The sequence below is a fragment of the Cyanistes caeruleus genome, chromosome 9 (genome assembly GCF_971803275.1).
Source record: "Cyanistes caeruleus chromosome 9, bCyaCae1.hap1.1, whole genome shotgun sequence".
NCBI classification, from domain to species: Eukaryota; Metazoa; Chordata; class Aves; order Passeriformes; family Paridae; genus Cyanistes; species Cyanistes caeruleus.
This window is the reverse complement of record NC_141709.1, coordinates 32,009,492-32,026,090: the sequence shown is the minus strand read 5'-3', so window position 1 is coordinate 32,026,090 and position 16,599 is coordinate 32,009,492. Positions and strand designations below refer to the sequence as shown.

General features: G+C 45.8%; 1 protein-coding gene and 1 long non-coding RNA gene across 30 annotated transcripts in view; one reads left to right on the top strand and one right to left on the bottom strand.

The window, feature by feature from the left end:
* Positions 1-16,599, bottom strand: part of NFIA (nuclear factor I A) — a 404,462-nt gene that overhangs the window by 227,286 nt on the left and 160,577 nt on the right. For all 29 annotated transcript variants that reach the window (XM_086841691.1, XM_086841711.1, XM_086841689.1 and 26 more), the window contains one exon: positions 10,860-11,391. In XM_086841691.1, coding sequence (XP_086697817.1) covers positions 10,860-11,391 — 532 coding nt within the window. The remainder of the gene's footprint in view (positions 1-10,859; positions 11,392-16,599) is intronic.
* LOC147651762 (uncharacterized) lies at positions 4,011-8,009 on the top strand. Its single transcript, XR_015273708.1, has 2 exons — positions 4,011-4,083; positions 7,941-8,009. It is a non-coding gene; the product is annotated as an uncharacterized LOC147651762 (long non-coding RNA).

The following is a 16,599-nucleotide window of genomic DNA, read 5'->3' as shown; positions in this document are numbered from 1 at the left end:
GATCCTGGCCTTCCCAGCCGCCACCCCTCGAACTGCTGAAGCCCCAAACTGGGATGAACAGCACAAACTCATGATGAAGGCACCGTGCAGCCAAGGTAACTCAGCCCCGAGCCTGGGCAAACAAAGCCGCTTGCAAAGGGCAAAACCGGGAAGAGGTCCAGCCAGGAATGCGGAGAAAAGCAACAATTCCTTTGCGATCCACCTCATGGAAACCTACCCTACCAACAGGACATTCAGGAATGAAAACTCTCTATGTTTGCTTTTGTCCAGGGCCATGTCCACAGCAAACTTCAGCAGGCTGCAGGGAGATGGGAGCACACAAATAGTCCCTCCGTCGGCACCGTACAGGATCACAGCAGGTAAACCAGCCCTGGGATGGGACAGGGACACTGCTCATACCATCCTCATCCCATGACAGACAGCTTCACACCCTGGGGCTGCTCACTGTGAGACACACCTCACTCTTCTAGGGGAGAGTTTATTACTAAAGACCACGTATGTGAAAAACAACTGGTCCGCTCAGTTCCCACCATGATTTTGCCCTCCAGCTTTTGACTGAAAAAGAAACAATGTCCATTTTTAAAGTGAGAGTTGAAGACATTATTTTGCCTAGAAATCACGCTCATTTATCTAGGTTAGACAGAACAGGCACCTTGAAGATGCACTTCTGAGACACAAGTGTGCACCCCCGAACAACACCGAGCTCCGTGGCCGGGTGTTTGTAACTGCATCTGCCTAAGAATCTAAATCACAACTGTTGATGTCCTTCTCTAGCAAAAAGAAAATAAAAGATCTTGACCACAGAAGTCCCACTCTGAACTGATTGCTGCGTGTTTTTCCCAACTTTTCCAGAAATAACCAACCTTCACCTGCTGCAAGGGCTCGGCTACTACTGAGGCTAGTGCTGCCCCAGCCAGGCAAACTGCTTGTGAAACTGTCACATAAAATTATGCAGGATTTACTTTTTAGATAAGCAACAACTACTTTTCCCTTTTTGAGACAAAAACCAAACGCAAATAGGTTTGTTGGCTATTTTTAATGAAGTCCTTGTGGCGTCAGGAAAAGTCCTCATCACCACACAATAAAAGCATTGCAGTGGCCATCGTCCCTAAAAGCATCCCAACAATAGCTGGGCTTGAGAAAAGCAGCCCAATACAAAGAATTCATTCTTCTGATTTACTTGAAACTACTTGGCCTCAAAAGAAAAAAAAAACAACAACCAAACCTGAATTAAATTTAAATTTTACCCTATGTTTCCAGCATTACTCGGGGACTTCGCCGCTTTCTTCTGTATCAAAATAAAACCTTAGTAGGTAAAAAGATCAGACAAATTTCAAGTGAATACCCTCAGGATGAAATCTGACTGACAATGTATTTTTGCTTTAAAATCTCCAAAGTGAGTGTTTATCTTGACAATAAATGTAACAACTATCTAACTTGTCTTTTGATACCCTTACAGGAGTGCATCCCTGTTCATTCAGTGCATTACAAGGTATTTTAAACACAAAAATGGTGATATAACCAGACGTGGGTTATTACAAAGCTCAGGCAGCTCATTATCTGTCCCTCACACACAAGATTAAAAGTGGTAGATGCAGAAAAACACAGCATGAAAGAGGCTGTCCCAGCACTTTTCATTTAGTTCTTCACCCCTTGCTTTTCCCGAAGCCGTCAGCAGACTGCACAGAGCCTGGATTTGCCCTGAAAACTTTCTCCTTGCCAGGGGCTTTCCAGAGTTTAGCTGTAAGGAGATGCCTCCCCATGAAACACTCCTCATGAGTTTGTAAATGTATTTTGCACCTAACAATGATCACGCATGGTGGATTTCCTGGGCTGGAGAACACTCCTGCTTTCCCATTGTGTGCTACTTAGAATAATGGAATCGTTTGGGTTGGAAAAAATCTAAAAGAACACCGAGTGGTCCGAAAGAGTCCAAGTGGGGTGACAGCTGGGATAAGAAGAGAGATGTACAGCACAGAGGACAGTGCAGAAAAGGTTCAGACTTTGTTTGGATACTGATGCTATGGGCATATCATGGATATGACGAATGGATTAAACCAAGGAGCAGAAACAACACTGGCTACGTCTCTGTGGCCGGGGCTTGGTGACATGGTGGCAGGTCTGGAGAATGTGCTGTTACCTGCAGCTCTCATGGGTGAATGCCATGCTGGTTTTATACCTGTGCAAGGTGTGCTCCATCCCTCTGGGCACCTCTCTGTACCACCATCCAGCTTCCCAAAGTCACAGCAAGAGCTGGGGATAGATACAACCTCCCCATGCACCAGGTGGGTGAGATGGGCAGGAGAAACACACCAGCAGTCCCCCCAGGGAACACCAGGGGCTTCCCACTGCACCCTGAGGGTGTCCTGCTGGAGGAGACCTCAGTGCTACACCCTTTTGTGACACCTTCAAACCACCTTTCTACAGCATCAAAAAATCCAGAGCACCAGGAAGTTTTGTCTCATTGACCAAAACAACCACCAGGTACTGCACTCACATGACCCTGTCCAGCACAGCCTGTTCACCTGGCCAAATTACCCTGCTTTGGACACCTACCAACCCCATGATAATTTTGTGCTTCACTACAGATATATCTCACCCCAAAACATGAACATGCTGAAACATCCAATCATGTTCTGGCACGCATGCCAAAAAAAAAAGCCCATGGCAACAAAGACGACAGCTTGCCAATGGCAGCTGCTGCACGCACACACAAAATTAAACTATATTCTTCTGAAAAGGGATATTATTATGGCATTTGTTTCCCCTCACCCTCACCCATTCCCTCCCAAAATAAAGGGGGAAATATCAACACATCTCAAACATTAGGAGAGATGGATTTAAAAAAAAAAAAAAAAAAGAAAAGAGACATGGGATGGAGAATTTGGGGTTTAATAGGCGATCCAACTGGGATTGGGGCTGAATGCATGGAACTGCCCTGAAATACTGGCTCACCTATGAGAGTTATAAGGCACGAGCAAGTAAAACATCTGGGAAGGCCTGAGGATGCTGAATTGCCTCAAGTTTGGTTAAGCCACCCCTCGGTTATAACACGAATCTGCAAACACATTTCTGTGCATTAAAGAGCAGCTGATGACACTCATCCCTGCCTCCTTCCCCCCGGTATGGACCTGCTGAGTGCCTCCCGAGCTGCGATGCAATGCACAAGAGAGCCGTCTCCTCACTGTGAAGATAAATGTCATATTGGACCTCTGACATCATGTATTCTCCAAGTAATTATTTTTGATATCATAAGAGTTGTACAGGGTGCACAATAAAATTAAAAAGTAGAAAGCAAGGTTAATAAGATTATCGTGTTGGTATAATAGGTAATGCATTTTGCAGTATATCCTTAAATCTGCCCTCTCCAAGCATAATTAAATAACTGTGATTTATATTTTAAAGGAACGCAGACATGCCGTGTATCCTCCTACCCACATATGCTAATTACTTTCAGCCCCTAAAACTCACACAGTTGTTTGCAGCTTTTTAATCCTCATGTGTAAATAACCCAACTCAGGTCCAAGTTATGAACAATAAAGTCCAGGAAACTTTCAGAAGAGCTTGTCATTAAACCCACCTCGATTTTATCTCGCTGATCTAATGGCACTGATGTGTGCCGAAACCCGCGGGAAGGAGGAACAACTCCCCGGGGCCTTCACACTGGCCCCGGCCATGACATTGGGACAGCATTTGGACTGGGAAGGTGGATATTAATGGAGAAGAGATCAACACCCTTTAGGAGGAGCTGATGGATGTACAAGCTCAGGATACCCCACCTGGGTCTCGCCGTGGGTCTGGGTGCACCGTGGTGGCACCGGGATCGCGGGTGACGTGAGCCCACACGCTGCGCTCTAGGCCGAACTCAACCGCGCCGCTCTCCATTTTGACTCGCACGTGAGAGCCTGGCACACAAAATGGAGGCCCTCGTGTGTTTTACAGGCAGCGGCTACGAGTTCAGCCCAAATCCACCCGCTCTACGCGCCACATCCTGCTCCTACATCCCGAGCCACAACGGTGCCGCACACAGGGCTGAGCTCAGGCGCCTTACATCCACCCCTGGCATAGGGACATGGGGCAAAGGTAGCTAAAAACACTTAATATATATAAATACTCTGTTTTCCCTTTAAAATTAATTACACCGTGATGATGTTCAGGCACTGCCTTTTCGACTGGGGAGAAAATGCTGCAGGCCCCAAAAGAACTTGCTGGGATAAAACTGCCCCACACATCCGAGGCACCATGACCCAGGTGCTGATGTCAGTCACAGTTTTTGGTGTCTCCTGTAATGCAGGCAACAATTAACAACAACCAGGGATGTGGTTGCACCACATGAACGGGAAAACCAAAGCGATTAAAATGAGTTTTAGCCCCCTGACAAGGCTAATCTACCACAAGCTCTCACTGGCGTAAGGAAATGTCCGGGTCGGCTGCTGTTAGGAGGCTAAAATAATTTCCCCTGAATTTACAGCCTGTAATTTAATCATCAGCTCCAGCCCTTGTCTGTAAGGAAAGGAGCAGGGGCAGAGCCAGATCCGTGGCTCCCAGTGAGGATGCCCCAAATTCATTTTGCTGGGGACAGTCACTGAGGCCTGGAGGGTCCCACATGTGTAGGGAAGTGCAGGCTTTTGGGGAGAGGTTGAGGGTTTTTGGAGCAGCGGGTTGGAGTTTGTTTGTTGGTTGTAAAAACCTCACCAGTGCCTGAACCAGAAGCATCAGGGGGAGGAGGAGGAGGAGCTGTGAAGAAGCTCAAGGCACAGACAGCGAGGAATGCCCTTTCCTTTACATCCGAATGGGGAGAAAATACATAATTGTAATAATAATAAATAGCGGGTTTTATGAACAATTAGGATTCCACTGTCTCTTTGAAGGGTTTGAAAAGCTGACATGATGTTTTGGGTTCTCCAGATTCAGCTTTGAGGCCTCAACCAAGAGAAACATTCAGCCCTGCTGTGTACAGCAGTGACCACAACAAAGATTGTGGTTTCTCCCACACTCGCCTTAAATAGATCTAAATTAATGCTATTCATCATTGGGTGGAAAAGAAGGGAAATATAAAAGTGCAGTTGCTTGTAGAAAAGCCAGAAGCATTGGGCAACTTTCTTAGCACTCACAGGCTTCTCCTGCTTCTGCACCTCAGAGCAAGGAGGCATGGAAATAACACACCCTTATACTGTCCAAACCCTCCACCTGGAAAACATCCTGGGCATATGAAATACGCCTTTATCCCATGTTTATTTGTTGTTGCTGTTGTTGTTGTTGGAGAAAGGGAAAAGCTAAACCACATGACTGAACTCCTGCCAGGGGTTCGTGATAGAGCAGGCCGTCCCGAGTGCCACACCAGTTAGTATCTGAATTATCACGGATACTCACCGGCTCAGTTACACCCGCACCGGGAGAGCAGTTGTCCCACCTAAATCCTGCTTCTGTCAGCTCCCACCCTGCTCATGGCTGCAGCAAGCAGCCAGTCCCACTCCCCAAGGAGGAGATCATCCAAAGATGGGGATATCTCTCTGTGCCACGCGGGGTGTGTAGGTCGCCGTATTTCATGCGTGCCCATTGATAGGTAGGTGCACAAAATTTGGGGTGCTGAGGAGCTGTGGCTGTCCTCTCCTCACCTCTCCCAACTGAGACAGAGACCCAGGCTCCCACCACTGACTTTTTATGGGTACTTTTTGTAAGGCTAAAACAACACAAAATCTGCCTTCTCCTTTTATTCCTTGAGGGCAGAAATACTGTGAGATGTCTTAGTGTCACTTTTTTTCTTTAAAGCTACAGATGTCTCACTTTGGCAAAAAATAATGGAGCAGAAAAACAACTCTATCAGCCCACAAACATTAAAATCTCAGCTGAACACTGATCTGCTCAGGTTCTCCTGGGCATGCACTGGGAGCCCTGTGCAGGGAACACATGTGAGATACCTGCTGGAAAGATGCCTCAAGTGTTTTTTTGGTAAGAGTAAATGCAATCTGTCTGCAGTAAAAAAAAACTTTCAAGATGGTTTTGGATATACACTGGAAGAGCCATGAGCTGGAAGTAGGTTTTTCAAAGCATCATAGGTGGAGAGAATGTCATGGATGCTTTAAAAGTCTTCAGATAGGCGTAAAAATGACACATACATTACGCATTATATCCACAGAACAAACACCATTTGAAATGTGCCCCTTTTTAACTACCATTATGATCTGTCTAAAGAGCATTTTGGTTGAAACTTGGGAGGAAAGGAGAAGAAAAAAAAAAAAAAAAAAGCCCACTGATCTTACACCTGCTCTTTAGCAGTGGGAAGTAGGTTCTCAATCTGTTAACATGACCATCTGGCCAATCTGCATATCACGGCTATCTGGATTACCGTACGATGGAATGACAATAACGTAGCCAAAACAAAAGTAAAATGCATCAAAAACTAACGGGAGCGCAAGCCCTTTTGATTTCAAATTAAATAATAAATGCGGTATCAGAGCAGAGCGAGAAAGTCAGCTAAATAATTAAAAATGAGCCTTCGCTCCGGCATAATTAAGTAAACAATATGGTGTGTGTTTCTGTATGAGCCAGCAATAGTTTCCACCGTCGAAAGCTCCACTTCTGCAGAGCAGCGATCAGGAGTTGAAGGCGCTGCGACAGCTCTTTCGGTGACGTACGGTATTGTCAGGACACCTCTGCCACCCCTGCGACACCCGGCCCGGCTGTGGCTATTAACAGGATTAATGCAGCAACAATCAATACTAATTGCACTAAAAGATTACAGCGTGAAGCCTCGGGTACCTCTCGGACCCCCCGAAACCTCCACGGCTACGGGGGCTTCTGCATTAACCCATCTTTGGGTTATTCCCATCGATGCCTCTTTATGGTGGTCCAAGTGGAATATTTTAAGTCTGTCAACGGGAACATAAAATGGGTCGAGCTTAAAGTTCAAGGTCATGTGCTATATACCACTGCCCAGCAATTAGCCACAGAGCACATCTAGAAGTTAAGTAAATTTTCAGCCACAGAAATAAGGCTGAGTTCTGGCTGCCTTCGAGTCTAAACGCGAACAGAAAAACGGGTTTGCGCAAATAACATCTAGCCCCGGATTTTTTCTTAAATTTGGGATTTTTAAATGTCCTTCTGAAAGATTAAAAGATTTTCTCTGCCACAAATACCTCGCGAGTTTAATTCTCGCCCAAAGCGCGTAACGATGGCCGGCCAAAAAAATAAACCAGGCATTGCAGCATCGCCTCCTGGCCCACCATCCCGCTTCGGCCACTGGAGAAGTCTCTAAAAACTGTGACCTCTCAGAAAATTTAACTACTTCTATTGCAAATCTATTCTCCAATCTGACCACATTAGCAGGAGGAACTCCAAAGCAGTAAAAAACTCCAGAAAGTTCTCGGTTGAGTGCCTACTAATGAACAAAGGTTAACTTTATCTAAAAGGTCAAATGCCTGGTGGCTAAGGTTGTGACCTTAACAACTTAAATTGTGACCTTGCCACGTGCCTAGTATATTGTAGATTCTGATACAGATCATCTGGTAAAGGACCGGTCATAAATTAGCTTTACTGTTCGACTCCCACAAAGAAAACGGTTTGCCACAATGGTTTCCAACTTGTCATTTGATACAAGAGCAGAATAAGTGAAAACTAAAAAGCAAACCCAAGTTCAGGGTACAAAAATGCCGCCTGCTTTTAGTTAAGCAGATTAGAAACTGCAAACTGAGAGCAATACTCTAGATTTCAATACATTTTTTTGGTCAACCTCTAATTCACAAAGCACCGATCTTCCCTTCCTTTTTTTTTTTTTTAATTTCTTTTTTTTTTTTATCCTTTTAATGAAAATTACATGTAGTTTTGCCTATTTGCATATTTTTGTTTTCTCTTTCTAGCCAGTCCTTAAAGAGAATAATTGATTTCAGTAGCTTTGTAAGAAGCACTATTTAAATCTGTGCACATGTGTTCCCTTACAGATGATAGTGCCTACTGAAGGAAAAGCGTGGATTCAAAGCAATAATTATCCTACATGTTTAGAAGGAAAGGGACATCTTGCTGCCGAAGTCATCTCAAATAAGGGCATCTTGGAACAGAATACTCCCCCCAAGAAAAGAAGACGAAAAGTGGGGGGGGAAAAAAAAACCCCACAAGAAAAAGAGAAGCGAGCACTATGGGTGAAAAGGTCACAATGGTTTTGGCACGTATCTTCAAGCACGTTTCGGAGTCTGTGCCTCCTGCCAATACTGGCAACTTCTCAAAACTTTTAAGGAGGTAAAAACATTGTTTAGTGTTTACAAATCTTCTGTACTACAGCAGATGCTTGTCAAATCCGCTATATGTAAGTTGACCAGCCTACCTAATATTTGCGCTGGCGACTTCCTCCTTATAAATACGCGGTCCATACATTTGGGGAGCGAGGTCTGATGGAGTTGGAGACAAAGGACCCTTAATATTTTTTTCTTTTGTAATTTTCCTGTTGCGCACCCGGCACAAGCTGCCATTACTGCGGGTCTGCGGGAACCAATGGCTGTCAACTTGGCCAATGTTCAGGTGTAACAAAGACTGCTGGGATACATCGGAGGGGGGAAAAAAACGGGAAAAAAGGGGGGAAGAAAAAGAGGTAGCTCTACGCAAGGCTTTCGGTACACCTCTGTGAAGCCATATAGACAGCGACCACACTGTGCCACCTCCCAAAAATCATCTTGTCCCCCTCCCCGCTGAGGTTTAGCAAGAATACGCCAGCACACGCTCCTGCATTGAGAGCACAATGCAATGCGTGCAATCAGCAAACAACGGCCGAAAACACGGCGCGGTGCGCTCTGCACGGGCGCGTGGCTGCTCACACAAATCCCCAAATCTAACCCCAAAAAACCGTGTGGAGGCCTTGTACTGAGTTTCCGCGGCAAACACCCGAGTCTGAAGGACAATTGGTGCGATCGCTGCCTGTTGAAGATGGAGGCAGGAATAAATAACAGTTCGCTATCAAGACTACTGTTTGCCACCGGCGTGCTGATAAGATGGTATATCCCTAATCGCAATACTGAACTTTTATAACGTCTACTGCTCGACTGTTGTAACAGGGAGAAACCCCTTGAAGCTCCCCAAAATCCTCCCACCCATGGGTTTGGTCTTTTTCTCTCCATACTGCATTTCTGTGACCCTACATGAAAGCTAAACCAAGACCATTGGTTTCTATCAACGACTTGTGCGCTCCACGGAGGGCCTGGGAAATACAACATGGATCAGTATTTACCAGCACCATGCTATAGATAAATTTAAATAATAAATATCTGCATGCTGTAGATCAGTAAATAGACATTTATAGCTTATATTTGGATATCAAAGCATTTTAAATTTATCACCCCACTCCAACATGCGGAGGAGGAAACTGAGGCAGACAAAAGGGGTATGAGTCCATGGTCCCCTCAGGGTTGGTGATGGAACAGGAGGTGACCTGAAATGCCCCAGCCTCAAACTCCCTTCAGTTAGCCATTTATCCATAATGCTTCCTTCACGGTGGCCATAATAAAGCACAGAGTAAATAAATAATTTTCCTCAGTATTTGCCTACTTCCCTTTCACCATAAACGAGCACTATGATTTACCACCTCACACCGAAGTGAAAAGTAAATGTTGCAGCTTATCTGTAGGAAATACCATGAGGATACTCGAAAGTTATTTCCGAACAGGGATCGTATCTGTAAAATCCCAGCGGCGACATTGCCTAACACAACAACCATGGCAGGGACTCAGCGCAGAAAAACTTTGGGGAAGCCAAAACTTTCTGCAAGACCCTCTGAAAGAAGCTGGCATGGGAAACGCAGGCTCCCTGGGCTGTAATGTGCTTGGATTTCTTACCGATAAATATTTATACAGAAGTGGTTTCTACTAATATGATCCTTTCCCCCCTGCTCCTCTGTTTTTCCAGCCTGTCCAGCCCCTCAGCTCACAAGTCAGGATAGACTGGGGGACCCACACATCCCATACATGAAACTCGGGGCCTCGCACTTCACACACACACAATTCTCTGCACTACAATCACTCAGGAGAACTACAATAGCACGTTATTTTATGCCAGTCAACATACTACACATCCTCTGAGCACACTGAGTCACGCCGCAGGCAGAGCGTACTTTCTGTTGGAGTCTGGGATCCCAAGATTTTCATCACACATTAAAAGATCTCATCCCCTCCTCATAAGCCCAATATTGTCAAATCAGGAATTTTTTTTCAAGACCTGCTTAGCTTTTAGGTGTATAAACTGTGATATTTTGGGGATTTAAATGTTTCTTTTTCCCCCTAGGATTACCCAGAGGTTTGTTTCATGCCCACTCAAGACCTGATGACTAGGGTTGCTGTCAAGGGACTGTCTTTTCCTTTCCCTCCAATCCTGCAGGATTTATGTTCCCCATCTCATCCCTGTGGGGTGAGGATACCTGGTACTCCTGACCCACAGTTCTCAGGCATCTCTAGCCCACCTAGACAACTTTGTGCATAACATATGCAGACTTTATTTAAAAAAAAAATAATAAATTAAATTAAAATCTATCCGCTTTCCCCCAAAATTAAAATAAAGGAAGCCGCATCCGGCTGTGAGCCCTCCTGGTATAACATTCAGGATAACACCTGTGAAGGATGCCCGAAATGCTGTTAACTGCAGAAAACAAGAACCACTTTTATGTGGCTGCACCTTAAAAACCCCATGGAAAAAATAACAAAAAAAAACAAAACAAAAACAACTGGGGGGGAAGTTTTTGGCACCCTCCTCACCACCCCGGGAGAGCGATAACCAGCATCCCCAGCTCCCTCCCCGGCTCATGCAGCCGCCGCTGGGGCACGGCACCCGGCACGGAAATAACCAAAAAGTTGAAGAAGGTGGTAGAGAAAGGCACTTACCTGCTGCGTGCACAAAGTATGCCAAATATAAATCGAGTTCCTTAACAGAAACTCCTATATGGTGGGGCTGTACGCACAGCCCGGGGTTAGAGCACTGTGGGGACTTTACAAGGCGCTCGCCATCAGTACTTTCGAGCGGAATACCTTTAAATAAAATCACCATAACAAGGTCCAACCTCCAGACCTTATCTGCCTGGCGAAGGCAGTCAATTCTTCTCATCTTGCCCTTCTGGTCTGGATTGGAAAGAACGCAACACGGAGGCTTTTTTCCTGTGACTGTGAGAACAAAATCCTCCCGAAATTCAGGCCTGATATCTTTCCGGAGCTTTGCCAGAAGTCTGGATGCCCATTTTTGCTTTACCTCGGGTTTTTCACTTAGCAGTTCGTCCTTCACGGCTCTCTCTTCCTCTTTTGACATGCGTTTTTCATGTTTTTTGAAGTATTTTCTTTTTCGGGCTTGCAGGTTGAACCACGTGTACGCAAACGCTCGGACGTGAGGCAGAAGTGCTTCGATGAAGGGATGAAATTCATCCTGAAAAAAGTTACAGAGAAGGGTCACCATCAACAAAGAGCCTTCAAAAACGGGGATTTTGCAGGACGGTGAGAATTACGAGGGTGCTGATAAATTTTAGGGGCTGTGGGACCCCTTGCTGATGCGCCCCGAACCCGCCACCGCCACATCCCCGCTTCCCTTTTGCGCCGACCCGAAAACTCCGCTCCCGCCCCCCAAAAACAGGGTCCAACTTCAACCAAGCGCCCAGATGGAGATGGTGCAACGCTGGCACCCTTTCCCCAGTCCCCAAACCTTTTAAAAAAATAAAAAAAATAAAAAAAAAAAGGAGCAGAATGAGTTAAAAGCCAAGAACTCTTCTGCAAGTCCACTTGCGGAGCGCGTATCTCCCTTTGCTCTCTCCCTGACCCCGCTGCTTGCGGTGTAGCCAGCGTTTGCCCGCCAATTTGGCAAATCCTAAACATTTGGATGCCAATCAATGTTTGTATGGGGAAGTCTAAAGTATAGTAAAACTTTCCCTAAGATATATTTGGAAATAGCAGCCGGCAGAATAGTAAAATGCCACTATAGCTGTATATACAATTACAATGAAGGGTGGTTTTCACTCTGGCTCCTGAACAGTGAAGGGAAGCGAGAAGTACCGCGGTAGATTTATCCCGCAAGCGCAATCATAACCAACACTAAAATCCTAGAAAAAGCAAGCCTTGCAATTTATCTTTTTAATATTTTTGCTTATATTTAGTCAAAAAGAAAAAAAAAATTAAAAATTGCTATCTGGGCATATTAAGGAAAGTCAAACTCTGAGACTTCCCATGAAATAAAAAAAAACAAAAAAGCCGGGAAAAATTGAAAAACACGGTAAACAGAAAACTGTGGCACAACTTGTGCAAATACGCAAAGAATTATTAATTCTTCAGATTTTCAGTTATTTAAAAAGAAATGCCCTACTCGGAAAGTTAGTTTGGCCATCCGGAGACACTGCTGGTTTTGTGTAACGAGGAGTTAAAGATCACCCCTCGCCCCTGCCACAAAAATAATCGCAATTAAAATTATGCTAAAAACAGGCGAGAAAGACCCGTTGATTTTTTTTTTAATAATTATATATATTTATATATATATCTTTTTTTCCTCACTAAATATTACATTAATCAGCCAAAGAGATCAAAATACATTATAATATACTGGGGCCATGCTTTTTGGTTTTTTCCCTGAATAAATGAATGACCCAACTCCAGGCAGCACATAAAAATGTATCCAGGCTGTGGGGCCTGATCCAGCGCTGTGCGCTGGGGACGTCCCTGCTTCCAGTTCCTCCTTTTCTCAGGATTGGGCCCTCCAGGAGGGAAAAATAAAGTAATTTGTGAAACGTTTTCCCCAGCATGGGAAAAGCCACCCGCTGCCTTCCCCTGTGCGAGGAAACGTTGGGGATTTTTCAGATTAACAAACTAACTTTTTTTTTTTTTTTTTAATTATCCCATGGAGTATATTTTCTACCCAAATCATTGTGGGTCATGCAAATATGGTTATTAAAAGAGACATCTTACTTCCTTTCAACACTTTATTTTAATTTGCATTGTTCTTTTCAGAAATTATGAAAAAATTGAGAAATCAATAGTAGAAATATCTATCAGCAAAATCCTGCTGTAATTCAAGACCTTCTGCTGACTCCCCAAAAGCTTTCACTGCACTTATTTTGAGTGACCCCAGAATTGCAGATACTTAAATCTATAGGTAGCACCATTGCATTTATTTTTATTTTAAACAGAGATTGTTAAAAACTTTCTTAACAGCACAATGTATTTCATTAGAGCAGAGCGGCAGCAATCAAAGTACTATGAATGATTATTAAAATAAAAGCAGGTAAAATAAAATAAATCACTCCAGTGATTGGCACATTCCTCCTTTTTTTTCCCTACTCTATGAGATGATAGTTTCAAATTTCAATAAAGTTTAAAAAAAAAAAAAAAAAATTGCTGTGAGTTTGCAATCGGCAGATTCAAAAAGTGAGAGGAGGCACAATCCCAGCACATGGAGCTGCTCTCACCCACCAGAATCAGCTCTCACGGGGGGGGGAGGCAAGGGGGGGAAAAAGAAGAAAAATACAAAAACTACAGGTCTCTACAAGCCATTAAAAATAATAAACCCTCCCTCCTGATCTCTCTTGTCCTTCCCTTTCCCCACTCAGGGAGAGTCAAGGAAAAAAGGCCTTTTGTCAAGTGGAAGTTTATCTGCGAAGGTACACAGAGCAGAGAGGCTCGACAGCCCCACAGCGAGCCAGGGCAGCGCTTCCAGCCTTCCCACTTTCCAAACACGTCTTGGTACATCCTGAAATATTTTAACTTTTCTGCTTTAAGCAGCGCTTTGTCCTGCCTGATCTCATGTGCTCGGGACTTTTTTGGCTCGGCGCTGGATAACATCCAAGAGAGAGTTGCTTTAACCTGCGCTAAAGCTGATTTCTACGATGTGGACCTGAAAGGGGAGGTAAAAACAACACCCCCCAAAAAAACCCACTTAAAAAAAAAAAAAAAAAAAAGCACTAAACCACTTTAAAGGGAAGGGGGGGGAAAAAAAAAAACAAGATGCTTTTTGGTGCAAAGTCTGGGTCTGTGGCTGAAGTAAAGGAGAAGCACCGCTGCTCGGGCGCGAGGTGTGCACGTCCCTATTACACCCTAACGTGTCTTTTCAAAATGGTGTATGAGGAGAAAAGGTTAACGACTCATAAACAGAGCAACTTTCAAAGTGTCTTGGTAAACACGCTGCTCCGGAAAATCGCACCGCTTCAATCTCAGCGCTGAGGTATTAGCAAAGTCCAAGTGGAAATAAAAGCAGCCAGGACTGATCAAACAGAATTGGGCTGGACGCGGGGACGGAGGGGGGGAGCAGCTTCTGCACAATGCAATTTTTTATTTCAGTGGCGTTACAGCCCCCCCAAAAAACCCAAAAAGTTTCCGAAATATGACAGTGCAAGTGTGCTAACAGATATGCAACTTATCTGCAGCCTTGCTGCGAAATAGTAGGATTTTAGGGAACTGGTAGAAAAGGCAGTGATCTTTCCCTGTCCACAAGTTAGCTTGAAGGGAAACTTTGAAAGTATTTGATAAAACCGTTTGCTTTCCCCTCTCAGTGTTGGATGGGTTACCCAAAAATAAAAGACACCAGAAAGCTGGTAAAGCGGTAATAAAAAGTTGGGGTTTTCTTTATTGCACTCCTCTCCAAAGTTTGAGGATACAGCTCTTCTGAGAGCTGCCTGTTTCTAAGCAGCACCTAAAATTTGGACCGCACAGTTCTGTACTGTTCATCCCAAAATTCTCTTTTGCTCTTCAAAAAGGTGTTAAAAAAAAAAACAAAACAAAAACCCTACGACAAAAGAACCCCAACCCAAAGGGGCCTTCGATAATGTAATCCTGCAAAGGAGGCTTTGAAACAATGTATTTCTGCAGATCTTTTTGAAATTAATCCAGCTACAGCGACCCTTGCTAATATTTTTACAATCCATTTGCTTGTAAATCTGAGGAGACGTGCATATGTTCCCCAACTATTTCCTAGCTCCTCAGCAGATATGTAAATGGAATGATGTTTGGATTTTTCCTGACAGATGACACAAAATGCTTGTGCCATTTTGGTTCCAGGGCTTGGATAAATTTGCTCAGAACCAGGATTTCTGTTTGTTTTCCCTTTCTAACCCACTTTCAAGAGCTTCCCTTTAAATCTGAACCAAAACTTGACAAAAAAAAAAAAAAAAGAAAAGAAAAAAAAAAATCTTTCCCAAAACTTGTATCAATAAAAGCTCTTGAAACGATAACATAGGAAATTACTTGCAATACCTCAGGGCTCGCCCCCTTTTTCTATAGAAAAATGACAGAATCACCTAATTGATCCTTCGGAGGGAAGAGTTTGTCAGGAGGCCTCTAATCCTCCTATTACTTTCCCAAACGTGCAGCAAGAATGCGACATTTTCCTAACGGAGTCAAAGCACATGCCTGGCTTTCTGCTTTTCTTTTGATAAATTAAAGAAAAAAAAAAAAGCGGGGGGGGGGGAGAGGTGGGGGCGACCGACGGGGACACGACACGACTGGGCCAGGGAGCAACCAGCCCAAGGATTTATTTTCTCTCTTTAATGTGCGACTGGGCCTACTGAGCCCCAGGAGCCCCACGTGGAGATGCCAAGAGCGTCGGCGCTGCGGGCCCTGCACGGAGCGTCCGGGGGTCCCTCTTGTGCAGCCGCTGCGCTGACAAAAACCAGGTATTTCTCAGAGTTGAATTAAAGGCACAAACTTTGCTCAGGCACAGCCCGGAGTTGCTGCATCCCATCCTCTGCAAACTCCCGCTGTTCACATTTTCCTCCTGCCTTTTGAGCAAGTGTACGGTTTGGAGTTTCGTGCCCCCGCCGGCCTGGTGTTTTCTCGCCAGCACCCCAAAATTTGGGGGAGGCTGAGGAAGGAGAGGGGACCGCAGCGGGAGAAAGGGACAAAACTTTTGCAGCTCTTCGGGCTGCCTGGGAAGCTGCCGCCCCTCTCCCTGCAATTCCTTGCCTTTTTCTCGACGGAAAGAGCCCGGAGAGGCTTTCTCACCGGGAGAAAAAAAAAAAAAATATTCCAATTAAATTAATAAGAATAATGTAGTCAAAATCTCCTGCAGGAGGAAATAATCTGGGGTTTGAGTCCGCCACAAAGCATTTCCTCGTTAAACCATTATATCCTGCTAATTGAAGGGGTGTAATTCAGCGTCCTGCAGCAGCGCGCGGGGAAAAGGGGGGCCGGGGACTCCGCGGCCGCGCAAGCGGGGGGCACCGCGGAGCGACACCCCCGCTCCGCTCCCCGCGCAGCCCCGTCCCGCCGCGAGCGGGGGGCGCAAAAGTTGCGCCGAGTGCCGCGGGGGCCCGATCCGCGGGCGGGAGGGTGCCGGGGGGGCACACGCGGCACACACGGGACAAGTTTGCGGGTGTCCGTGTGGGGGGACACACGCTCGGTGCCCCGGCTGGGGCGGCCTCCGCGGGTGCGGAGGGAGCTCTGCGCGGGGGCGGCCGCACCGCGCCGCACCGCGGGAGCGAGCCCAGGTGCGGGGGACGGTCCCTCTCTCCGTGCCCGGAGCGCTGGGGCGGCGCGGAGCCGGCGGGGCCGCTCCCGCGGAGCCCCGAGCGCGGTGCCGGGGGGTGCGGGCCGCGCCGTGCCCGGGGCGGGGAGCGGCGCAGCGGCTCCAGCTCTGCCCCGGGGCCGCGGTGCGGGGCGG